Source organism: Falco naumanni, chromosome 16 (assembly GCF_017639655.2).
Source record: "Falco naumanni isolate bFalNau1 chromosome 16, bFalNau1.pat, whole genome shotgun sequence".
Classification (NCBI taxonomy): Eukaryota; Metazoa; Chordata; class Aves; order Falconiformes; family Falconidae; genus Falco; species Falco naumanni.
This window is the reverse complement of record NC_054069.1, coordinates 8,179,116-8,200,029: the sequence shown is the minus strand read 5'-3', so window position 1 is coordinate 8,200,029 and position 20,914 is coordinate 8,179,116. Positions and strand designations below refer to the sequence as shown.

Here is a 20,914-nt window from a genome sequence, read left to right as displayed (position 1 = left end):
GCACGCGATGCTGAGCCGCAGGGTGTTGGGGTGGCAGGGGCCCAGCATGGGCAGGGACGTTCAGCACAGTGCAGCCCCTAGGGTAGAGGGGCTGCCCCTGGCCCACGTCCCATGGGCCCAGCCCCACTGGCTGGTGGGGCACAAGTGTCCCCATCACCACTTGCTGTCCCCAGCCATAGGCAGGGGGACAAGGAGCAGGCAGAGGGGGCAGCTGCACACCGCTGGGGAGCTGCAGCACGTGTGGCAGCTGCACAACCTGCCCCGAGTCCCCCAGGGGCCCCTGCACCCCCTGCCAGGTTGCCAGGGCGGGCTGGTGGGTGACAATGTGGAGCTGGGAAGGCCGAACGGTGATCAGCAGCCCCGGGACAGAGGGCAGCACACCAGCAGTGACCGGTGGCGGCATGGTCAGGGTGGTGAAGCTCATGCCGGGCACCTCTGGTCCTGTCGGCAGCTGGAGGGGGAACCTCTCTGTGGGCAGAAGCGAAGGGGGGTGATGGGGTGAGATGCTGGCCGGCACAGCTGGTTGGGGGTTACCCGGAGGGCAGGAGCACCACGAGGAGCGTGCTGCTCTGTGCCGCGGCAGTTGGCCAGCGTGGCGTTTGTTGGGGCAAACAGTGTTCTGGGGTTCCGTCTCCATGGCGATCATTATGCCAGCACCTGGGTCAGCCAGCGTTGTGACGGTTTGACTTTTAATGACAGAACAACTTCCCAACTCAATGGTTTCCCATGCTGCTGATGCTTTCCTGCCCTCAGTGCTGATCTCCCACCCCCACCATAGTTTCCCATCACAACTGTTTTTTGGTTTGGGAGTTGAGTTTCATGTCAAAGGGGAGTTTTCACCTAAATTTCTGTTGATGTCAGTGGATCCCAAGACCTGGTCAGCTTGTGTTCTCTTGCAGCCAGAACTGTCCTCATTTGAAGGCTTCTTTCTGCCTTCTTTCATCCAGGGCAGGGCTGGGAGGGAGTTTGAGAGAGCCACTCCTCTACTGCCTTGCTTAGGGACCCTGTGGGGAAATTGCTTTGGGGTGGGGGCAATTCGAGAAAAGTGGGACCTCAGAGAAGCATAGTATTACAGGAAGCTTTTTAGGGTAAGAGACAGCTGTGGCTTTCAGGATGGCCGGCATTCACCATCCTAAATGTGTGTTGCCACGGCTCCCTAAGCAGCGCAGCCTGCAACCTCAGCACGTGCTGACAGGGGTAACGGGGGCTGGAGCGGAGTGGAGAGCCCGCGGCCAGGCTCTGTTATGCTCCTGCAGGAAGGGGAACTTGACGGTACCACAGAGCTGATGAGATGTCCACTGCCATGATTTTCCCTTTTATAACAAATTCTACCAGGGACGAGCAATGACGGAAAAGGCAGGACTATGGTTATGCCAGGACTTCACAGTCCCTTGAACTTGTTGTAGTTCCAGCGTACTGGATGGATTGTGCCCGGATTCTTTCTTTTCCAGTGTGTCTGGTGGAAGAGAGGCAGCTCCTGCAACCCACCAGACTCCTTGGAATTTAACTTCTCGTGCTGGCCCTTGGCACTTTGACTCTGGGACTTCCAGTCCCAACTTGGTTAGTGTTGCCCAAATGTTTTTCATTGCATCTGTAACGCTTTCTGGCCCTTCTGCCCTGCTGAGGATGCCATCGATGTATCGATACACTGTGAGGCCAGGTGGAATGGTGACCTGTGCTAAGGCTGTGGCCGGAGCATTGTGAGCGATAGTGGGGCAGTGTTTGTATCCTTGCGGAAAACTGTTTGAAAACATACTGAGTCCCGCTCCAGGCAAAGGCAAGCCGGGCTTTTTCTTGTGCGTGGAGCAGAATCACGAGGAATGCATCTCTAACATGTAAAGCATCTAAAGCTAACCTAACATCTATGCTAACCCTAACGTCCCCCAAAAATCACTGGGTAGCTAGGTTACGGACAATGAAAGGAGAGGAAACAGCACTGTGGGAACGAAAATACCCCACTAAGTCAATTTTTTTGTCTACCTATACAGCAGAAGTGTTCTTTCATGTTAAAGTCAGAGTATGTTCTGATTTGCACTGCCCCACTAAATGGTTTTATGCTGGAAAGGTTTACTAAGAAGTAATTGTTAGTGTTCTTCCTGGTTATGCACCCACATCTTATAATGAAAAAATTAGATGATAACGTCTTTGCTGTGCTACACTGTTCTATAACTGAGAGTTAGGTTGTGTTTTATTTTAAGCATTCTCAAAAAAATATGAATAGTTACAGCTTTTACTAACAGCACTGCGGCAAATGTGAATTCACAGGGGGGCTTTTAAGCCTCACCTCAGCATGTTTGGTGTAGGAACAAACATTACAAGTACTCTAGTATTTTTGCCAGTGCTTTCCTGCACAAATTGTATTAAAAGCATAGATTCTTCTGGTCTTCCATGCAGAAAGTATGGTGAGAATAAATCTGATATTAAAATGACTTCTTCAGATGTCAGAGGTTTATTTAGAAATGTCCACTACCTGTATTTTTTCTTATTTACTTGCAGCGGGTCGTAACAACCTGCAGAGAAGATATGCAAAGTATGTCATCCCTATTATTTCCATTCCTGGGTTATGATAGAATTTGGCACAGAATTTTAGATCAGTTGCAAAAAGTAGTGCTGGGCCACGCATATTCAGATTGATCCATGATCCCAGGTAGCTGTATGGGATTTGGTAATTTTCTTTAATAAGTAAAGGAAAACTGCATGTATTATAGAAATGAGAATTGAGTGAGACAAAGGGCAGGTCCAGATCCTTTTCGACTACTACACAGAGATATTCTAACACATCAAATGAAAAGAATTTCTAAAGAAGTAGACCTTTCTGAGCTGGAGAAGAGGTAGATGAAATAGAAAAGATAGAACTAAAATCTGCAGCAAAATATTGCCTCTAAAGGAAGATGTGTTGGGGTTTTTTTCTTTCACGGAAACAAACGAACAATTACTCTGCGATTCTGCAGACTGGAAATTTGCAAAAAGCTGTGTAGTGTGGTTTTCAGTAGTATAAAAAGCAAAAGCTCTTCAGGGTTTCAAGTACATCTTTGCAACAGCTGTGAAAAAAATGCAAGCATGCAGATTGTTCCATTGTATGAAAACACCTTCATTTACTACTTATTTGTCATACAGGGAATAAACTAGCAGTGACGACCGTTGGAAAGTTTTAGGTGAATAAAAAAATCCTCCAAACCAGGAAAAATACTGTGCTATCAGGTAGCTGCAGCTTTGCTGTGTGAGCTTAATATTCACGCAGAGACTTTTTCTAAATGTGTCACTTAAGGCAGGGATGGCTTCTAATTCTAAAAAGCCATTTATTTGCCTAGAGCAGTCGCTCGTGTGCCACATACAGGATTTTTATGCTAACACTATTAAATTTCCCTAGAAAATTTTCCACCTCCTTCGAGTAAATACAACCGATGTCCCTAACTGTCTCAGTTTCCTATTCCACCATAGGTTGCTGTATTTCAAAGACGAAGTTAACCAACGGCTGGTTACTAACCGAGGGCTCAAACCAATTTTTGCAGCAGTCAGGTAGAGAGTGGCCATTTAGTCTGGACCCACTGAAGTGCCAATGTAAATACAAACAAAATAAGGTCTATCAAACTTTAGATTCTCTAGCAAAACAACGGAAAGGATTTGAAGAACTAGGTCTTGTCTACTGTCTGTTTCCCATATGTGTGGTGATCGGCTCCCTGGAAAACAAGAGGCTGGACTGGTCCTGGCTGTGCCCATGAGCTTGCCAGCTGAGTGCTAGGTGGTAGCAAGGAGAGCACCAGAGAAAAGCACAGACCCATTGACCCAGCACCACCGTTCTCATGTTCTTCATGCACGTGAGGCCTGTTAGCCATTGTACTTGTATTTGTTCTAACACGGGACATCAGTCAACAGTCACAACACCAGTGGATTACCAGCACTTCTGTCATAGGCTTCACGTATAGTGTTAAAGGAGAAATTTACACAGACGTGGGTACCACTGGGTTTGCTTTAATCGCCCCTCAGAGCTGGGCCACCGCCCCAGCGAGTGGCAGAGAGCAAAGGGACACAGCACGGCTTATATACACTTATCAAATCATTAGTCAATGCCCGAGGTTTTTAGAAGTTTCCTTTGGTCTTGTCCATTCTGCAAATCCATCACCTGACCCTGTCCCTGTTGATTCATCTATTTGCTTCCAGTCTCTGCCTCGGTTCCAGGCTCCTCCTCGGATCGTGATCTTCTTTCTGCCTGCTTTAACTCACACACTCCTTCAAGCACACTTAGTCTTTGAGCAATTCCTATTCACATATACTGATTTTTTTTTCTTGAAACATCTGCGTTTCTGCGAGCACCTGTGTGCACAAGTTGATCATCTGTTGTTTCTCTGTTCTCCCAGTGATTAACTGGACTGGGTGTTAAACCAGCCTTGGATTAGGGCTGTACTGGGAACGAGGCCTGGTTCTGCCACTTTAGCTGCTTTAGCACTTTAAATTTCTGAATTCAAAACACATTTTCTTTAACAAGCAATACCAGAACAATGGAGAACAATTAACAATGGTTTGGTCACTGCTGTGGCGAAATAATGACAATTATTATTTCTGGTGTAGGTTGCTGTATGTCATATTTATGAAACTAGGATTTGCCCGAAGAAAAATGTTCCATTTCACACCCGCAGATGAGCTCCCTGAGATGAGCATCCACGTTTTAACAAGCCTTTACATCAAAGGCTGTAAACGAGCGTCAGTCTGCACAACCAGCTGGGAATCTTGTGTTGTTCCAGGCACATATTTTTGTCCCATTCAATACCTTGTCTGTGTGATTTGCCTTTTGTCTGTCCTGTGCTTTCCTGCTAAAGATTTATAGGCTTCAGTCTTCTGATACTGCTCCAGCTCCCGCATCTAATGCTCCTTATCTCTATCCGCTCCATCAAGGTGTTGCTGAAACCAAGAAGTCCAAGAGTAGCAGGGAGTTGCCTCCCCTTCAGGAGGAAGGGAAGAAAAACAACTTGCCACATGAAGTGCTGATCCGTTTCACCTGTGCAAACAGGAAAGGAGTGAAGAAACAATGAGAATGTACGTGAGATGCAAAGACACAGGATTTCCGGATAATATTACTGTATTCTGGTGTCTGTCGTGTCCGTGTCTCCCCCCCTGCCCGCCTTTCCCTTTTTTTTTTTTTAATTCAAATCACAATAGTTAACAGAATACTGTTAACTCTTTTGTTTTTAGATCAAGCTTTAACATTCAGACCTGTAACAGCGTGGTTCCAATACGCCCTTGTTTTTGTACCCCATGGACAAAAATGCACTACCATTCTACAAGCACACACTTTTCCCATCTGAGAGGCGAACAAAACATCATGGCTATTGGAAAAGAGTAGCATAAAGGTAAAAGAGCCTAGGTGATATCAATTTAAGCTAGCTACGTTTAGGTTAAAAGAAAACTTCAGGCTAGGAAGAAAAAAAATATTTCACACGTGCATAATAGAATGAGCTTAACTGGAGAACTCTTTAGGGGGACCACTGAACTGAAAACCATTTAAGGAGTGGTCACAACACTTGCTAAAGGGCTCTTTTCAAGAAAAAAAAAAAAAGTTGTTGAGCAAGTTTTTCATCCAATGAGTTTAAAATTCAATGGAAATAAGTATTCAATCAGAGTGAACATTAGTCACTGGGCATGCCTTTTTATTTTCATTACGTCATCGCAACAATACATGCAATAGTTATAAATTTTGTGCATTTGCAAACCTGTTTTGATGCTGCTGAGGACACAGTTAACATTCTAGATTGGGGTGCAAATTTAGTGATGCTGGGTTTGCATTTCTTTTGGACACTGTATTCTTCCAGAAGACATTAATTCTTCTCTTCTGTCTCCAGCAATGTGCTGCTGACAGAGTACAGTAACCGACTCAAAAACAGCAGAAGTTTTCCCTCAGCTTGTGTCTTGGATGGATTGTTTTGAATCAGTAAGGAGGAGTTCTACTGTACTACCTGTAAGTAGATGTCCTAGGTTTTCTAGCACAGATCTATACAGTTCTTTAAATATTTCTTTTTTTATATATATATATATTTCTTATAAAACTTAAACAAGAAGAATGATTTTTAGGGTGTTTGCTGTATAACTATAGTAATGGTCTTTTTCTAGGGGAGACTCGCTCTTTGGTCAGCTCAACCAGTCCTTCTTTCAGTCAGTTCCAGCCAGCTCAGCGGTCCTTATGCTCACCAAACACAACAAGCAGTAGCAGGACTGCAAGGCTGGAACAGGGGAAGCGCGAGACTTTCCCTTCAACTGTGGTATCGGACAACTAGTTTGCTGTTGCTGCAGCTCAGACACTTTTCCCCTGGGTTGCGGGACACTCACCCACACACAGTAGTATACTATTGTTACCGATTTGTTAATAAGTTAAGATTGATTGACTTTATTTGATTGATTATTTGATTTTATAGAATTATTTTATAGAATAGAAATATAGAAGGATAAAAATATATTTTGAGGAAACTTATAATTGCTCAGTAAAAGCTGCTGTGAGACCCTCTGTACATCCTGTACCAAGGCCAGAAGAATGGGCTGGAATTATTGTTGAAACTTCGGTAATAATTTAGGGTTTGAAAGGTTTCTTTGTATCTGACCAGTCTTCTGTATGTAGAAAGTGTATTGAGATGTCAGAATATGAGATTAATGGAAATTGGGAAGAGTCGACTGGAACAGCTTGTGGTTACCTGCCAAGAAACCGTGAACTTTAGTAGCAGGTAATTCCGGCAGGGGGAGATCGCGACCACCGACTCACATACCACCTACCCAAATCGTACCCCAGACCCATTTCTAGACCTTTCTAAGCTCTACTGCGCAGAATCGGATATAGGAGGAGAATATGTTAATGATTTACGGGAAATATCATGGTTATGCGTGAATACTTAATGAATATGTATTAATAAGTTCTATATATGGTATTTGATTTTGAGACCTGGCGTGCATTGATCGTGAGAGGACTCGCTCTCGCACCCGGCCGTCAGTAAAGAAGTGTCTGCTTATCTACATCACATTGGTGGCGATAAGTTCTTCATTCCAAGATTTCGGTAACACTATGACTCCACCACTTGCTTCGAGAACGACTTCATAGTCGTTAGCTAGCCAAAACCCGGCTCACGCAGCATTTTGGCTGCGGACAAGTGCAAAGGCAGCGGCTCCGCATCTCGCCCCAGAAAGCGGGCAGCACAGCTCCTGTGGTGCGCTCCGCACGGCTACCGGGGCAAAGTGAGAAGCACCAGCACGAGAAGAAGCACCAGCCGCCCGTTCGAGCTGCGGCGGGCGGGGGCTGGGCTGCCGTTCCGCGCGGGGCCGGGGCTCGGTGCCGCCGCGGGCTCCCCTCAGCCTGCCGGCCCCGGGGCTCTGCGGGGGGGTGCGGGCTGTGCCCACAGCGGCTGCCGGGGGGGGGCTCGGTCCCGAGGCGAAGCTGCTGGCCCAGAGCAGCTGCCGCTCGGTGTCACAGCCCCCCGGCCCGCCGCTGACTCCGCCTGCAGAGCGCTGCACTCGCTTACAGACGCGCTGCCGAGAGCAACCGAGCTGCCCCCCGACCGGCTGGCACAGCGGAAAGCAAATCCTCGCCGGAGGGTACCCGCTGCCGGGGGGCGGGGGGCGGGTGGGGGGAGGGAGGGAGGCAGGAGGAGGAAAGACCCCGCTCCCTTGTGCCACCTTTCAGCCCTGCCGCGTACTCTGCACCCCTTCACTCCGGTAACGGCTGACTTTCCCGTCGCGGGGAGCGGCTGTGAACACAAGAGCTCGTGATGGCTTAGTGGTGCAAGGGGAAACCTAGTGGGAGCTTCTCCTAAGCCACATATTTACACCGCTCGTTTTTCCCTACTCAGAAAGTGCAGTCTTGCAAGGTCTCTTCTCTTTTGTAAAAAAATAATTTAAAGGTGCTGTTACTAACAGCTGCTTCCAAATGCAAACAGAGCAAATGCACCCGTTTCCCACAGCGAAACAGAGCGCATCATACGCAAAGGACTGAAATGCTTGAGGCACGTAGATGCTTTTGCATACGGAGGCAATGAGTATGAGTGCCCGGGCTGCGAGTGGGCAAAGGGCAGAGCGCAGGGAACCCCGCAGCCGCAGCGGGCACTCCCGGGGCCCGGTGGTGTAAACTGGGCTGAGACCCGGCCCGGGGCTCGCCCGGCCAGTGCTCAGCACAGGGCTGGTGGGGACCTGCTGCCACCTGCCGACCATAAATGGGTACTGCACCCGCCCGGGACCTAGACCCTGGGATCGGGACACCCTGCGGTTCGAGACCGGGACTGGGACCCCCGCAGCTCGGGACCGGGACCCACGTGACTCGGGACCGGGACCCACGTGGCTCGGGACCGCGACCGGGATCCTCGGAACCGAGACTCTTGCGGCTCGGACCAGGGACCGGGACCGGGACTCCCGGCACCGGGACCCCCGCGGCTCGGACCGAGACCGGGACCAGGACCGGGATTCTCGCAGCTCAGGACTGGGACCTTAGACCACCGGGACCCGGGACCCCCGTGGCTCGGGACCGCGACCGGGACCCCTGTGACCGGGACCCCCGAGGCTAGGGACCGGGACCTCCGGACCCCGGGGACCGGGACCCCCTCGGCTCGGGATCGCGACCGGGACTCCGGGGACCCGGACCACCGCGGATCGGGACCGGGACTGGGATCCCCGGAACCGAGACCCCCGCGGCTCGGACCGGGACTGGGGCCAAGACCCCGGGACCGGGACCCCAACGGCTGGGGATCGAGACCGGTATCCCCCCGCGGCTCGGACTGGGACTGGGGCCAAGACCCCGGGACCGGGACCCCCACGGATCGGGACCGGGATCCCCCCGCGGCTCGGACCGGGACTGGGGCCAAGACCCCGGGACCGGGACCCCCACGGCTGGGGATCGAGACCGGGATCCCCCGCGGCTCGAACCGGGACTGGGGCCAAGACCCCGGGAGCGGACCCCTGCGCCTTGGACCAGGGACCGGGACCGGGACTCCCAGGACCGGGAGCCTCGAAGCTCGAAACCAGGACTGGGACCCCCCACGGCTTGGACCGAGACCGGGACTGGGACCCTCGCGGCTCGGACCGAAACCGGGACCGGGACCGGCATTCTCGCAGCTCAGGACTGGGACCGGGACCACTGGGAGCCGTGACCCCCGCGGTTAGGGACCGGGACACCCCTCAGCTCGGGACCGGGACCGGGATCCTCGGAACCGAGACCCCTGCGGCTCGGACCAGGGACCGGGACCCAGACCCCTGGGACTGGGACCCCTGTGGCTCGGACCAGGGACCGGGACCGGGACTCCCGGGACCGGGACCCTCGACGCTCGAAACCGGGACCGGGACCCACGTGGCTCGGGACCGGGACTGGGACCCCGGCGGCTCGGGACCGAGACCGGGACCACGGGACCGGGACACCCAGCGACTCAGGACCGGGACTGGGACCCCCGCGGCTCGGGACCGCGACCGGGACCCTGGGGACCGGGACACCCTGAGGCTCGGGACCGAGAACAGGACCCCCGTGGCTCGAACCGGGACCCCCGCGGCTCTGACCAGGGACCGGGACCGCGGGGACCGAGACACCCCGCGGCTCGGGACCGGGACTGGGACCCCCGCGGCTCGGGACCGGGACCCCGGCGACTCGGGACCCCCGCGGCTCGAGACCGCGACCGGGACCTGGTGACCGGGACCCCCGCGGCTCGGGACCGGGACCTCCGTGGCTCGCGACCAGGACCGGGACCCCGAGGACTGGAACCCCCGAGGCTCGGGACGGCGAACGAGACCCCGGGGACCGGGACACCCTGCGGCTCGGGACAGGGCCGGGACCCCCGCGGCTCGGGACGGGGAACCCCGCGGCTCGGGACCGGGACTGGGACCCCCGCGGCTCGGACCGGGACCGGGATTCTCGCAGCTCAGGACTGGGACGCGTGACTCCGCGGCTCGGGACCAGGAACCCGGCGGCTCGGGACAGGGACCGGGACCCCCGCGGCTCAGACCGGGACTGGGGCCAAGACCCCGGGACCGGACCCCTGCGCCTCGGACCAGGGACCGGGACCGGGACCCCCGCGGCTGGGGATCAAGAGCGGGACCCGGACCCCCGGGACTGGGACCCCCGCAGCTCGGACCGGGACCGGGACTGGGACCGGGATTCTCGCAGCTCAGGACTGGGACCTGGACCACTGGGACCCGTGACCCCCGCGGCTCGGGAGCGAACCGTGACCCTGGGGACTGGGACCACCGCGGCTCGGACCCGGACCGGGACCCCAGGGACCGGGACCCCCGCGGCGCGGGACGGGGACCTCTGGACCCTGGGGACCGGGACCCCCGCGACTCGGAACCGGGATCCCGAGACCAGGACCCCCCGCGGCTCGGAACAGGGACCCACGTGGCTCGGGACAGGGACCCCTGTAACCGAGACCCCCGCGGCTTGGGACCGTGACCGGGATCCTCGGAACCGAGACCCCCGTGGCTCGGAGCAGGGACCGGGACCCAGACCCCCGGGACTGGGACCCCTGCGGCTCGGACCAGGACCGGCATTCTCGCAGCTCAGGACTGGGACCTGGACCGCTGGGACCCGTGACCCCCGCGGCTCTGGATCGGGATCCCCGCGGCTCGGGACCGCGACCGGGGCCCCGGGGACCGGGACCCTCGCTGCTCGGGACCGCGACCGGGATCCTCGGAACCAAGACCCCCGCGGCTCGGAACCGGGACTGGGACCCCCGCGGCTCGGACCGAGACCGGGACCAGGACCGGGATTCTCGCAGCTCAGGACTGGGACCTAGACCACCGGGACCCGGGACCCCCGTGGCTCGGGACTGCGACCGGGACCCCTGTGACCGGGACCCCCGAGGCTCGGGACCGGGATCTCCGGACCCCGGGGACCGGGACCCCCGCGGCTCGGGACCGCGACCGGGACTCCGGGGACCCGGACCACCGCGGATCGGGACTGGGACCGGGATCCTCGGAACAGAGACCCCCGCGGCTTGGACCGGGACTGGGGCATTAAGACATTAAGTTATAACGTGTTGCTTGCTTTTTAGAGCCCTCTGCTGCTGCTCTACATGTATTTTGCAGGCAACCATTTGGTAAACTGGTACATTTCCATGATCATGTGGCAAAAACCTGTAGCTTAAAAAAAAAAAAGGCCCGAACAACCAAGTTCTGTTTCTATTTCACTGAGGCAGTACAGGCCCAAAGTTAAGCACCTGGAATCTACCTTTAGACAGAAAAATTTTCACAGTATCACCTGTTCTAGAATAGTCATCTCTTCTGCAAATATCTCATCCATCAATAACCTAAAGATGAATGACTGCTCAGAGCCTGCAATGTTTCCTTCTATTAAGGGGAAAAAAAGCTTTTGAAAACCATTATGTGTGAGTTTACAGAAGACAAGAGGTCACACTTGGTAATAAGATAGTCTTTCCAAAAATCACGCTCACCACCTGTCATTACTCAATGTGGAGTATATAACAGGCTATGTGTATACGTATCAATAGAAACACACATACATTGCTTGACAAAGTTCTATAATAACATTCAAAAAGGCCTGTGCAAATACAGTAATGGAGTACTCCAGGGAGAACTAGTTCCCTCCCACACACCTCCTGCACTTGCTGGATACCCATTTGACTCTTTTTTTCCTCTTTGAAATGTGCTGTCTGGATGTATTGCTTTAGTACTGTTAACAAGGCCACGTGAAAAACACGTGGCTAGCAGTGCCTTTTGTCTAATGTCTGAACCACAACCCCTTCCCAGGCACAAAAACAAAGAAGGAAGGCAGGCTGTAGGTCACTACCTTCACCAGCTAGAATCCAAGTCTCACGAGTGATGATGACTTCTCTATTCCTGGCGACATTTACATAATAGCAAGTTCTAGAAAAATTAGTGAGCAGCCTTCATCAAGTAGTGAGAGAAGGGAAGATTTCTCAGGTAAGCATTCTAAACTGGATATTCCACCGGACAACTGCTCTAGAAACAATTCTGCAAACTCCATTATTTAAAAAGACGAGAATAATGAAAAGCAATACCAGGCAGGGGATGTAGAAACCAAATTGCAGTGTCTGATAAAGAAAAAACAAATAACATGCATATTGGGATCACCATTATTAAGAAACTGTTACTAGCCTACGTGGTGAGAGTAGTCTAGACACTCTAACTATCAGTTCTGCAAAGGACCTGGGGATGCTGCAGTGCCCAGTAAGGCTAACGACACCTTGGGCTACACCGGGACGAGCATGGCCAGCAAACTGAGGAAATGTCATTCCCCCTCACTGGTGAACCTGTACTTCCAATGCTGTGTCCAATTTTAACCCTCACAGCTGCGTGTGTGGAAACTGAAGAGCAGTCATACTGCACAGCACCCCTTTCAGATTTCTTTTTATCACTGTGTTTATAGAATCTTACACACCAACTCTTCAGTAATCTAATGTAATAGGTAATAATACCATTTTCATCCTAACAGCATCGGCCTAGCCCACACAAGTCTGGTTCCCAAGCTATCCCTTTTTTTTATTGTTTGGTCTTTTAAGCGAGCATGTTTCTGACCATGGATTCACCGCACCTGTGGACAGACCCTCCACTCAGGTCTAATACTTCTGCAACTTCAGAGTCCAAAACATTGTTCGGCAGAGAATCAAGCAAAGCTACCAAAGCTGACAGACGTGAAAGTTTTGCCTTTTCACTTCAGTTACTGAAAAACGCCAAAACTGCTGCATCTCACTACTTACACGACTTACGAGACACTGACTGGACTATACCTGTACCCAGCTCGAACCATGATGGGAAGCTGAGGCACTAAAATTAGCAACTCGCATGAATGGGGTTTGCTGGATTAACCTTCCCCAAAGAAAGCAAGCGTTTCAGCCTTCACATAGGTATGCTGCCAAGGAGACTGAACGAAATCGGAGGCAAATTCCTCTTGGTCAAGCATTACAGAAATGTTCTATTTCCACTTTAAGAAGAAAATAAAACATTTCTTAGGAGTAGGAGTGGAATAAGAGATGCCCATTGAAGGCCAAATTCTCTAGAAGTCTAGGACAGAAATTGACTGAGGCTGAGAGGACAACGCTGGATCTGAACTGTTGAATGTACTAACTCTTTTCATGTAAAGAGCTGCTCTTTAATTTGCTGTCTTTTAGGAAATCGGGAAAGCAGAATAAAGCAGGTTTCTACTAAACTGTTACTTCTATGAGGAAGACAGTTCAAGGCTCAGTGCTGGTCACAAGAGTAATTAAATGCTGGGAAATACTGTGAACGGAACAGAAAACAGAACAGTACCAGCTTGGTCAAAAGGTCCCGTATGCTAAAACCGACAGTTTCAAGGGCTGACTTCAGTCCACAGAGCAGAAACCCGAGATGAAGTACACGGTATCATCGCAAGTCTTCGGGCTGAAAGTAGCTGGAATGTGTAAGCAGGAATGCCCTGCTCTGTTTGCGCTCCTTGTTCTTGCTCTTCCCTACACATCAGGTTACAGCTGTTGTTTTGAGACTTGACGCTGGGCAAGACAAACCTTTGATCTGACCCAGCAGAGCTGTTCTGATGCTCTTGTATGAACGGTGGAGGAATTTGCTCCCCCTCTGCTTGTATAGAGAGGAATAGAGCGGTCTTCTGTGCACGTCCACTATTCTGTCATAAGCTTGCTCTAAAACACACGGTACCAACAGGCACTGAAAGTCTGAGTGCTTCCAGATTCAGGGATGAGGAAGAAAACTGTGCTGGAGCCTGATGTGAGGAGTACAGGCACAGAAGCCTCCTCTGGAGAGTTCTGCACCTGCCATGACCCCAGGCTCTGGACAAGCAGGGTGTTAAGTTAACCTTCCCTCTCCCGAGTTTGGGAGGAGGAGACTAGTTGAAGAGTAGTTCTAACAGAAACAGGGAATCTGTCAAACAAAACACTGAACATTCCCTGAATTGCTTTTCAATTGCTCAAAAAATGAGGCCAGTTATTTAACCAGTTACAGTCCAGGACCAACATCAGGATTCTCACAAATATACAAAACCTCCCTCCCAAACAACTACGTGGTTCATGTGCTTAATTCCCCCAGTTCTTGACAAGGAAGTTCGGGTCACGGATTCCAAAGGCCTTCAACAAGGGACAACCTATCATTCTAAAAATGCAGTTCAAAAATTCTCAAAACCGACAACATTTAAAGTGCGGTCAACACTTAATATAATGAGTGGGCACCAATTAAGGAGTACTGCCAACTCTATGCACTAGCACAGGGATGTGCTCTTCCCTACACGGTACTGGGCAGAACAGTCTAGCCTAGGCTTGAGCTATGCAGAGGCTTGATCAGAATACACATCCCTTTCTAGAAAGATACCCAAGAGGAAGAGGACTAATCTTTATAATGCTGAAAGCAACAATGGGAGGTTTGCGCCAGCTGATGATTTCCGATCTAGAAACTTCAGTGAAGGCGTCAAGCTACCGACAGAACAATAGAACAGTAGCTTCAATGCACACACAAAAATGAGATTGAGTGCCTACATGCAAGGTAGGTCTCATGCAGCAGAAACAGATGCAGTCAATCTCCTGAGCTTACCTTGTTTTCAAAACAAAACAAAAAAAAAAAGCAGAGCACGCATTTGCTACCTTAACAGAGTAACATCTAGAATGCCCCTCACCCCTCATGAGACTTACAATTTTACATACCGGGAAGACCAGGTACACCGAAGTACAATTACAACTTGTTGTACACCACAAAGTATAAACCAATGAAGATGCTTTATACCAGTCAAATGTCAATAAACTATACTTTCCACAGAAAACAGAACTTAACAACTATTTATCAGAAACAATCTAACCGTTTATCTAAATTTAAGCAAAAACCTGCCTCCAGCAGAAATTCTCAAAATACTCTTCTTTGTTGGAGATTAAAGATGGTACGTTACAACCTAAAAAAGCATCCACTTCATCACCACGAATACACCTGCACTACGCATGTTTCCCATGCAAATGAGCACCCTAACTAGGCCAACAGGCTGACACATGTCATGCTCATTAACATGGGAAACATGGGATACTTTTTCATTCCCTCTTCTTTTTTATATCTTGCTTTACCAAGCAAACCCTTCACTGTCCATTAAAAGCTTAATTAAAGAAGCCTTCAGTTCTTAAGCAGGCAAGAATATTGAAAAGCTATCGGTCCAGACCCTAGCATTACTATCAAACATAGTTAGCTCAAGAAAGATGTTGGTTTACCTCTCCTTACCCCTTACCTGCTCTGGACTGAACAATTCTTCCTGAAAAAACACGAGGGAGAACTCAGCTGGGCGGTGATTTGATTCTTTGCTCCGTTTTTCATCTGCTTCCTGTGTGGTCAGAAGTTTTTGTAGTATTTTAGCAGCAGCAGCAGTTTCTATAGACAGAGTGGTATCGGCAGCACAAAGAATGTCAGAAGGCTGTAACGGAGACAAATCCAGTGCTCCATCTGCTTCCACCAGAAATGATGTGTCTGAAGTTACAGGAGTGAGACATTCCAGCTGGCTTTCCTCAGTTGAAGAAGGTGTGTAACTATTAACAGGCAGTGCCTGATTTCCATTAAATTCCAGGGTCGAATACTGGCTCTCTACAGGTGCCACTGCCACCTTTTCAGCTTTGCATGATGAACGCACCTCAGCGGCAACCTGAAACGTGGCTTCAAGACTGACTTCTGCCTTCCTGTTTTCTTCAGATATATTACATAGCCAGTCAGACGGCATCAGTTCAGCTTCGTAAGATGACTGCATTGGAGGATTCTGGAAAAAGCAAAATGCAGTGAACTTTTGTATCAAAAAATTACCGTGACAGGATGTGTATTGATTCTGTTTATCCATTTATCCAAAAGCTTGAAAGATTGTCCGTTATTCTCAGTTAAAATAGCAAGTTTAACCAGAAGAAAAAAGAAAAAAGCTACTGCTTTGTCTTGGTTTTCATTAACCACCTTACTCTTGGCACGTTTCCTTTCTTCTATTCATGGTCTATCCTGGAGAGAAGGTTACTTACTAGGAGCTGGTGTATGCCTGCAGATGCATTGTCTGCACACCCTTTGCACCGCAGGTGTTAAATATACCCAAGCACTCAAATCAGAGACTTCTGGTCTTAGTAGGCCCTGTGGGGGTACACTAGAACCACCCTCTTCACGTGCCACATACGTAATAGAAAATGAGAGAGAAAATCCACCTGCCTTCAGTTCCTTCTGAAACTCAAGCATTCCTGTTGTTGTATAAAAAAATCAGTATAAACCGCAACATTTTTAAGCAAAAGAAAAAGGTCCATATGCTGTAAATGTGCATATGGACAACACAACTTGAGGAACTCACCGCTTCTTAACCAATAATACCATTTTCCTCCTCAAGTGATTGTCCATAGGCACATCTACACAAGGGGTGCCCCCCAGGGACGCCCCAGTCCCAGGATGAGTGGGAGTTCAAATACCGATGAAAGCAAATACTGCAAAACTGCCCTGCCTGTCACAGCCTCACATCTGGACTCTCCTGTCATGACAGTGTCCCACAGAGGCACAACTCAAAGTCTGCATCGATCTGCATAAAAACCCGACAGAATTTCAGGTCAGAAACACTTCTTGTAGAACCTACAGAGACTCTGCCTTTGCCATCACAGATCAGGTCTGAACACTACTAAAATTTTTCACTGTAATGGCATCACAGGACGACAGGACACAATCAGCAATCCAGTGATGATTTTTTTAGTAGCATTCATATATATCGAATAACCTTTAAAACAGAATGAAGACAATGAAAGAGTTTTTCCAAAGCAGCAAGTCCTACCCAAGTGAAATGATAGATGACATTTTAACAGCCAGTGTCTGTACTGCTACTTCTGGAGGTGACTCAGTCAAAGGACACTAGAAGGGTCATTTCTTCTGACAAATACAAGTCATACAATGATGTTGAACAGAAACTCAGGTCTATTTAAAATACAGCCTTCTTTTGGAAGAGATCCAGTATGAAGGAGTAGTCCTTAGTGCCTGACTATCCTTAGACCTTTTAGCTGAGGTCATGGTTAATGAAAAGCTACTTCCAGAGACGAGTAAATTAGAGAACAGGAAGCTACAGGATCACCTACTAGGAAAGCCGTATCAGATCAAATGCCAGTGAAGGACTTGGTCTCTCCCTGATGGAGATACCACAAAGAGATGAGATCCTGTCTCCTGGGTGTGTGAAGCCAAGTCCTAGTGTGGATTCGTGTAGATGTGCCAGTTTGCAGATAGCCACAAACTGTGGAGGGTGGGGGGAAACAGAGGGGGAAATAAAACCTGGAATTTGAGGAATTTAGGTTGTTAAGCAAAATCTTTTCATTAAAGGCTAAGCCACCTTTATGTTTTTATGAGATAGGTTCAAACATTATTCCTCTCATTTGATTTTTTTTTCAGTTCTATTTCTTTTAAAATGTTAATAAGGTGTTTCATTTCTGTTGCTTTGCTTGTTTAGTGTCATAAGTAGTCAGGATTCTAAGTAAGACCCGGATTACCAAACCGTCCAGGAATAAGATCATCCCTGCCAAAAACCAATGAACCAACCCACCCATACTGAATCTTTTTCTGCCTCTTCTTAGGGGACCTCAGCTTGAAGCTGTTACAGCACATATTGTCCTCTTGGATGCACTACAGGATCTCGTGTGTATTTCCAACAGGAGAAAGGGGCCACGCAAAGGTACAATTTAAATCCTTTTAGTTCACCTGGAGAAGGATGGGGGGAGGCAGCAACAAAACAAGGAAAACCGATAAAAGATTGAGAAGTCAGGGCCTGAAAGACTAATAGCTTGCTGGTCATTCAAGCTCAAGAGGAAAAATGGTCTGACTTAGCAGAAGTGGTGAAAGAGAAGATGGGCATTTCACTTATAAGATTAGCGTAGCGTGTGCAGGAATTAAAGCACAACCACACCTTTTCAGGGACCGCTAGGACTACACAAATCTGGCTTGAGTGCTTGGGCAATCGGAATTAGTTCAGACTTGATTTCTTTTTGAAATAACATGGCTGATTATCATTCCTTATTACAAATAAAAGCAAACTACTTAGGACTGCTTTTAAGGTCAGAAAGTTCTTCTTTTTTCTTGCATGTTTATTTCTTCCCGTTACCTCTCGCTTCAGTTCCACAAGGAAATACCGACAGCTTAATAACCATGGTAATAGCAATAATCAAACAGCAGGGCTGCCATTAAAAAAAAACAAAACGAGGTGGGGGCAGGAAAAAAAAAATCTAAAAAATTGCTGAAATCCAATATGTAGCCTCGGTTCACATCTATGATAAAGCAGCGGGGAAGTATTGAGCTAATGGTTGTGAGCTGCCAGCACTGCTGTTGCAGAAGATAGCAGGAGGTCTCTCAAAAGACTCATTCCTACCCAAGGATACTGATTCATCACACTAATCCAAACCCCACTTAAGAGAACCCAAATGAAAAATGGGTAAGAAGTTGTACCTGAGCTCCCTGTTTTGTAACCAACCGTGATGAGAGTGTAATACAAACCTCCGAAACCCCCATTTCAGAAACCTGGTGAGATACACCACCATCAGCCACCATGTCTGGGTATAACCACCTATGTCCCCTTGCCATTCCACGCAGTAATTCTCTGTAGCTTTTTCTGGAGAGCAAACTGCAGCCAACCAACCAGTTAGTTACCGGCCTGGTCTGCCCATGTTCCAGTCAGGGTCACCTAACACTTTCAGCAGCTCAGGTGCGTACTGTACAAGCCCAGCAGCTGGCCTCCAAGACCCAGAAACTCCACCTGTCTTAAATCTCTCCTAAACTTAAGAGTGATGCTCTCTGCAAGACCCAGTAAGGAACAGCACAAGGTTTAGGCTTCCTTGTCCAAGAGTGCCCGCTTTTCCTTCTGAGACCACAAAGCACCGTCTGGATCCAACAGAAACGGGGCTGGTAACCAGCTTGCTGACTACTAGCGTGCCGACACGGTTCGCTGTCTTCGGGACTGGTCCAGCAGTTTCGTATAGGCTTTGCCACTCCTACCTAGCAGCACACAGCGGGACCAAACAGCCTAAAGCGCCCCGCAAACCACGCTTCAACAGCATCGCACTGAATTCCTGCAACTGGTAGAAGGTATTGAGCGGAACGATAGGAAACATACCATGCAATAGTTCTATTTTTTGTGAAGAAAAATAAAAATGCTTAGTCAGCCAGGGCTGATGAATTTTATCGCTTTTGAGGATTTGTGCAAGTGGTTACTGATGGATGATCAATACACCAGCAGGGCAGGATGCTCAATATTGCAGCTTGCCACATCCCCCAGCAGAAGTCTGGGGAAGTATATGCCCCAGAACACACAAAAGGCAAACTGATTATTCCCCACAGCTCAGCAAGAACCGCAGGCAAACTGCTGTCTTCTGTACCACCTGCACAGCCTGTCACCACGTTCCAGGAGAAATGACCTATGCTATGCTAAGACTCAGAAATCTCAAGAAGCCCCGTTGATCCACGCGGTACGATAGCTGTGTTACCCTGCTCAGAGACAGCCGGTTACTGACCTGGTGGAACTGATGCAGGGCACCGCTCGCCTTTGGCCTTCTCACACAGAGGATCGCCTTCCCGCAGGCTGCCCAGATGCTCGGCAGCTTTTTGCTGGGGGTTTCCAGGAAACAAAGCAACCACTAGCAAGTGGCCTAAAGCTCTTCTGACTCCACACACTGCCCACGGACTTGCTTCTCCAAACAACTGATTTTTACTAGACCCTTTGGACACTGTATATTATCCTTCAATCTAGCCACAACACCACCTTTGACAACTCCTTTGGAATGATTTACTATCCCATGGATCTCGGCCTTCCGAGATAAGCTATTTAATTGTGACTGCCCATCGCTCAGATGGATCCTCATGTCCTGGATGACAAAAGCAGCTCACAATCAAAGTGAGAGGACAAAGATGTACTGTGCGAAAAATAAATACTACAATATCGACGGCATGACTGGCTGTTGGCTATTTATAGCCTTACACTAACGTGTTATCCTGGCCATAACCTGCCCATCTTGGATAAGCTTATTTTTTAAAAGAAGTCACGAATAAAAGAGAAAGGTTGATATTTGCAAGACAGGAAACTGGATGATCAAGCTTGGGTAGGTCAACCCTTTTTCAACACGCATAAGCATAACTTGCTTCGCTTGTCCTCTGTGAGGGGAAAAAAAGTATATGCGTTATGCTGTAATAAAAAAGGAAGCTCTTGCATTTTTACTTCAGATCTTCTGATATCTGATAAGCCAGGCCCTCCAAATAAGGCGCAGTTTCCACTAAAATTACATAAAGCATCTACAGGAAGTACTGGAGTTATCTTTAATAAGAGATCTCCGAGGTGGGGCCCATTCCACAAAGTCACCTTAGTTTTTCTCGTTCATCAAATCAAACGCAGGACTGCAGGAAGCTGTCCGGGACAAAGAAGTGGAGCTGCTTCTCAGTATTTTCATAATATTAAAGAGTCTCTTTTTGTCCAGGCAAGAACATTCTTCAAATACAAATGCAGGCTCATTAACTAAAAGTGATTCTGGTGAAGTCAAGCAAAAACACTCCACTGATGAGGACATCCACTATGCTGCTACCCTGAAACCTAACCTGAATTACAAAACTACCCGTTTAACATTCAGTGGTTCTTTGAAATAGGTATTTGTAAACCACATCACTTTCACTTTATCAAGCAGATCCATTCTCAAATTTATATCCTTAATTTCACAAGTGTATAAACCTGCAGTTCATTCATACAGTCTCCTTCGCTTTCACCTCCTTTCAGTAGGCTACGCTCACCTGGACAAGGCTGTCGTGGGTGCACGCTGAAGCAGCAGGACCAGCACAGCCAGCCAGAGGATCTGTGTGGGCTGCTGCTGAACAGCTCTGCGGTGTGGCTGCAAGAATTCAAACACAGCTGTCAGACTGCAAGAACTTGTGTCTGGTGTGCAGACCTCTATTGCTTACTTTGATTAAACATTTCAATAATCACACAGTAAACGAC

General features: G+C 49.2%; 1 protein-coding gene across 1 annotated transcript; it reads right to left on the bottom strand.

The window, feature by feature from the left end:
- Positions 1 to 14,933: 14,933 nt before the first annotated feature.
- On the bottom strand, positions 14,934 to 20,709 carry LOC121098388 (heat shock factor protein 5-like). The gene is made up of 2 exons (XM_040616320.1): positions 20,651 to 20,709; positions 14,934 to 15,700 (listed from the first exon to the last, which is right to left on the bottom strand). Exons 1-2 carry the CDS (start codon positions 20,663 to 20,665, stop codon positions 15,161 to 15,163), a joined length of 555 nt encoding a protein of 184 aa, XP_040472254.1. The 5' UTR covers positions 20,666 to 20,709; the 3' UTR covers positions 14,934 to 15,160.
- Between the last annotated feature and the right edge of the window lie 205 nt (positions 20,710 to 20,914).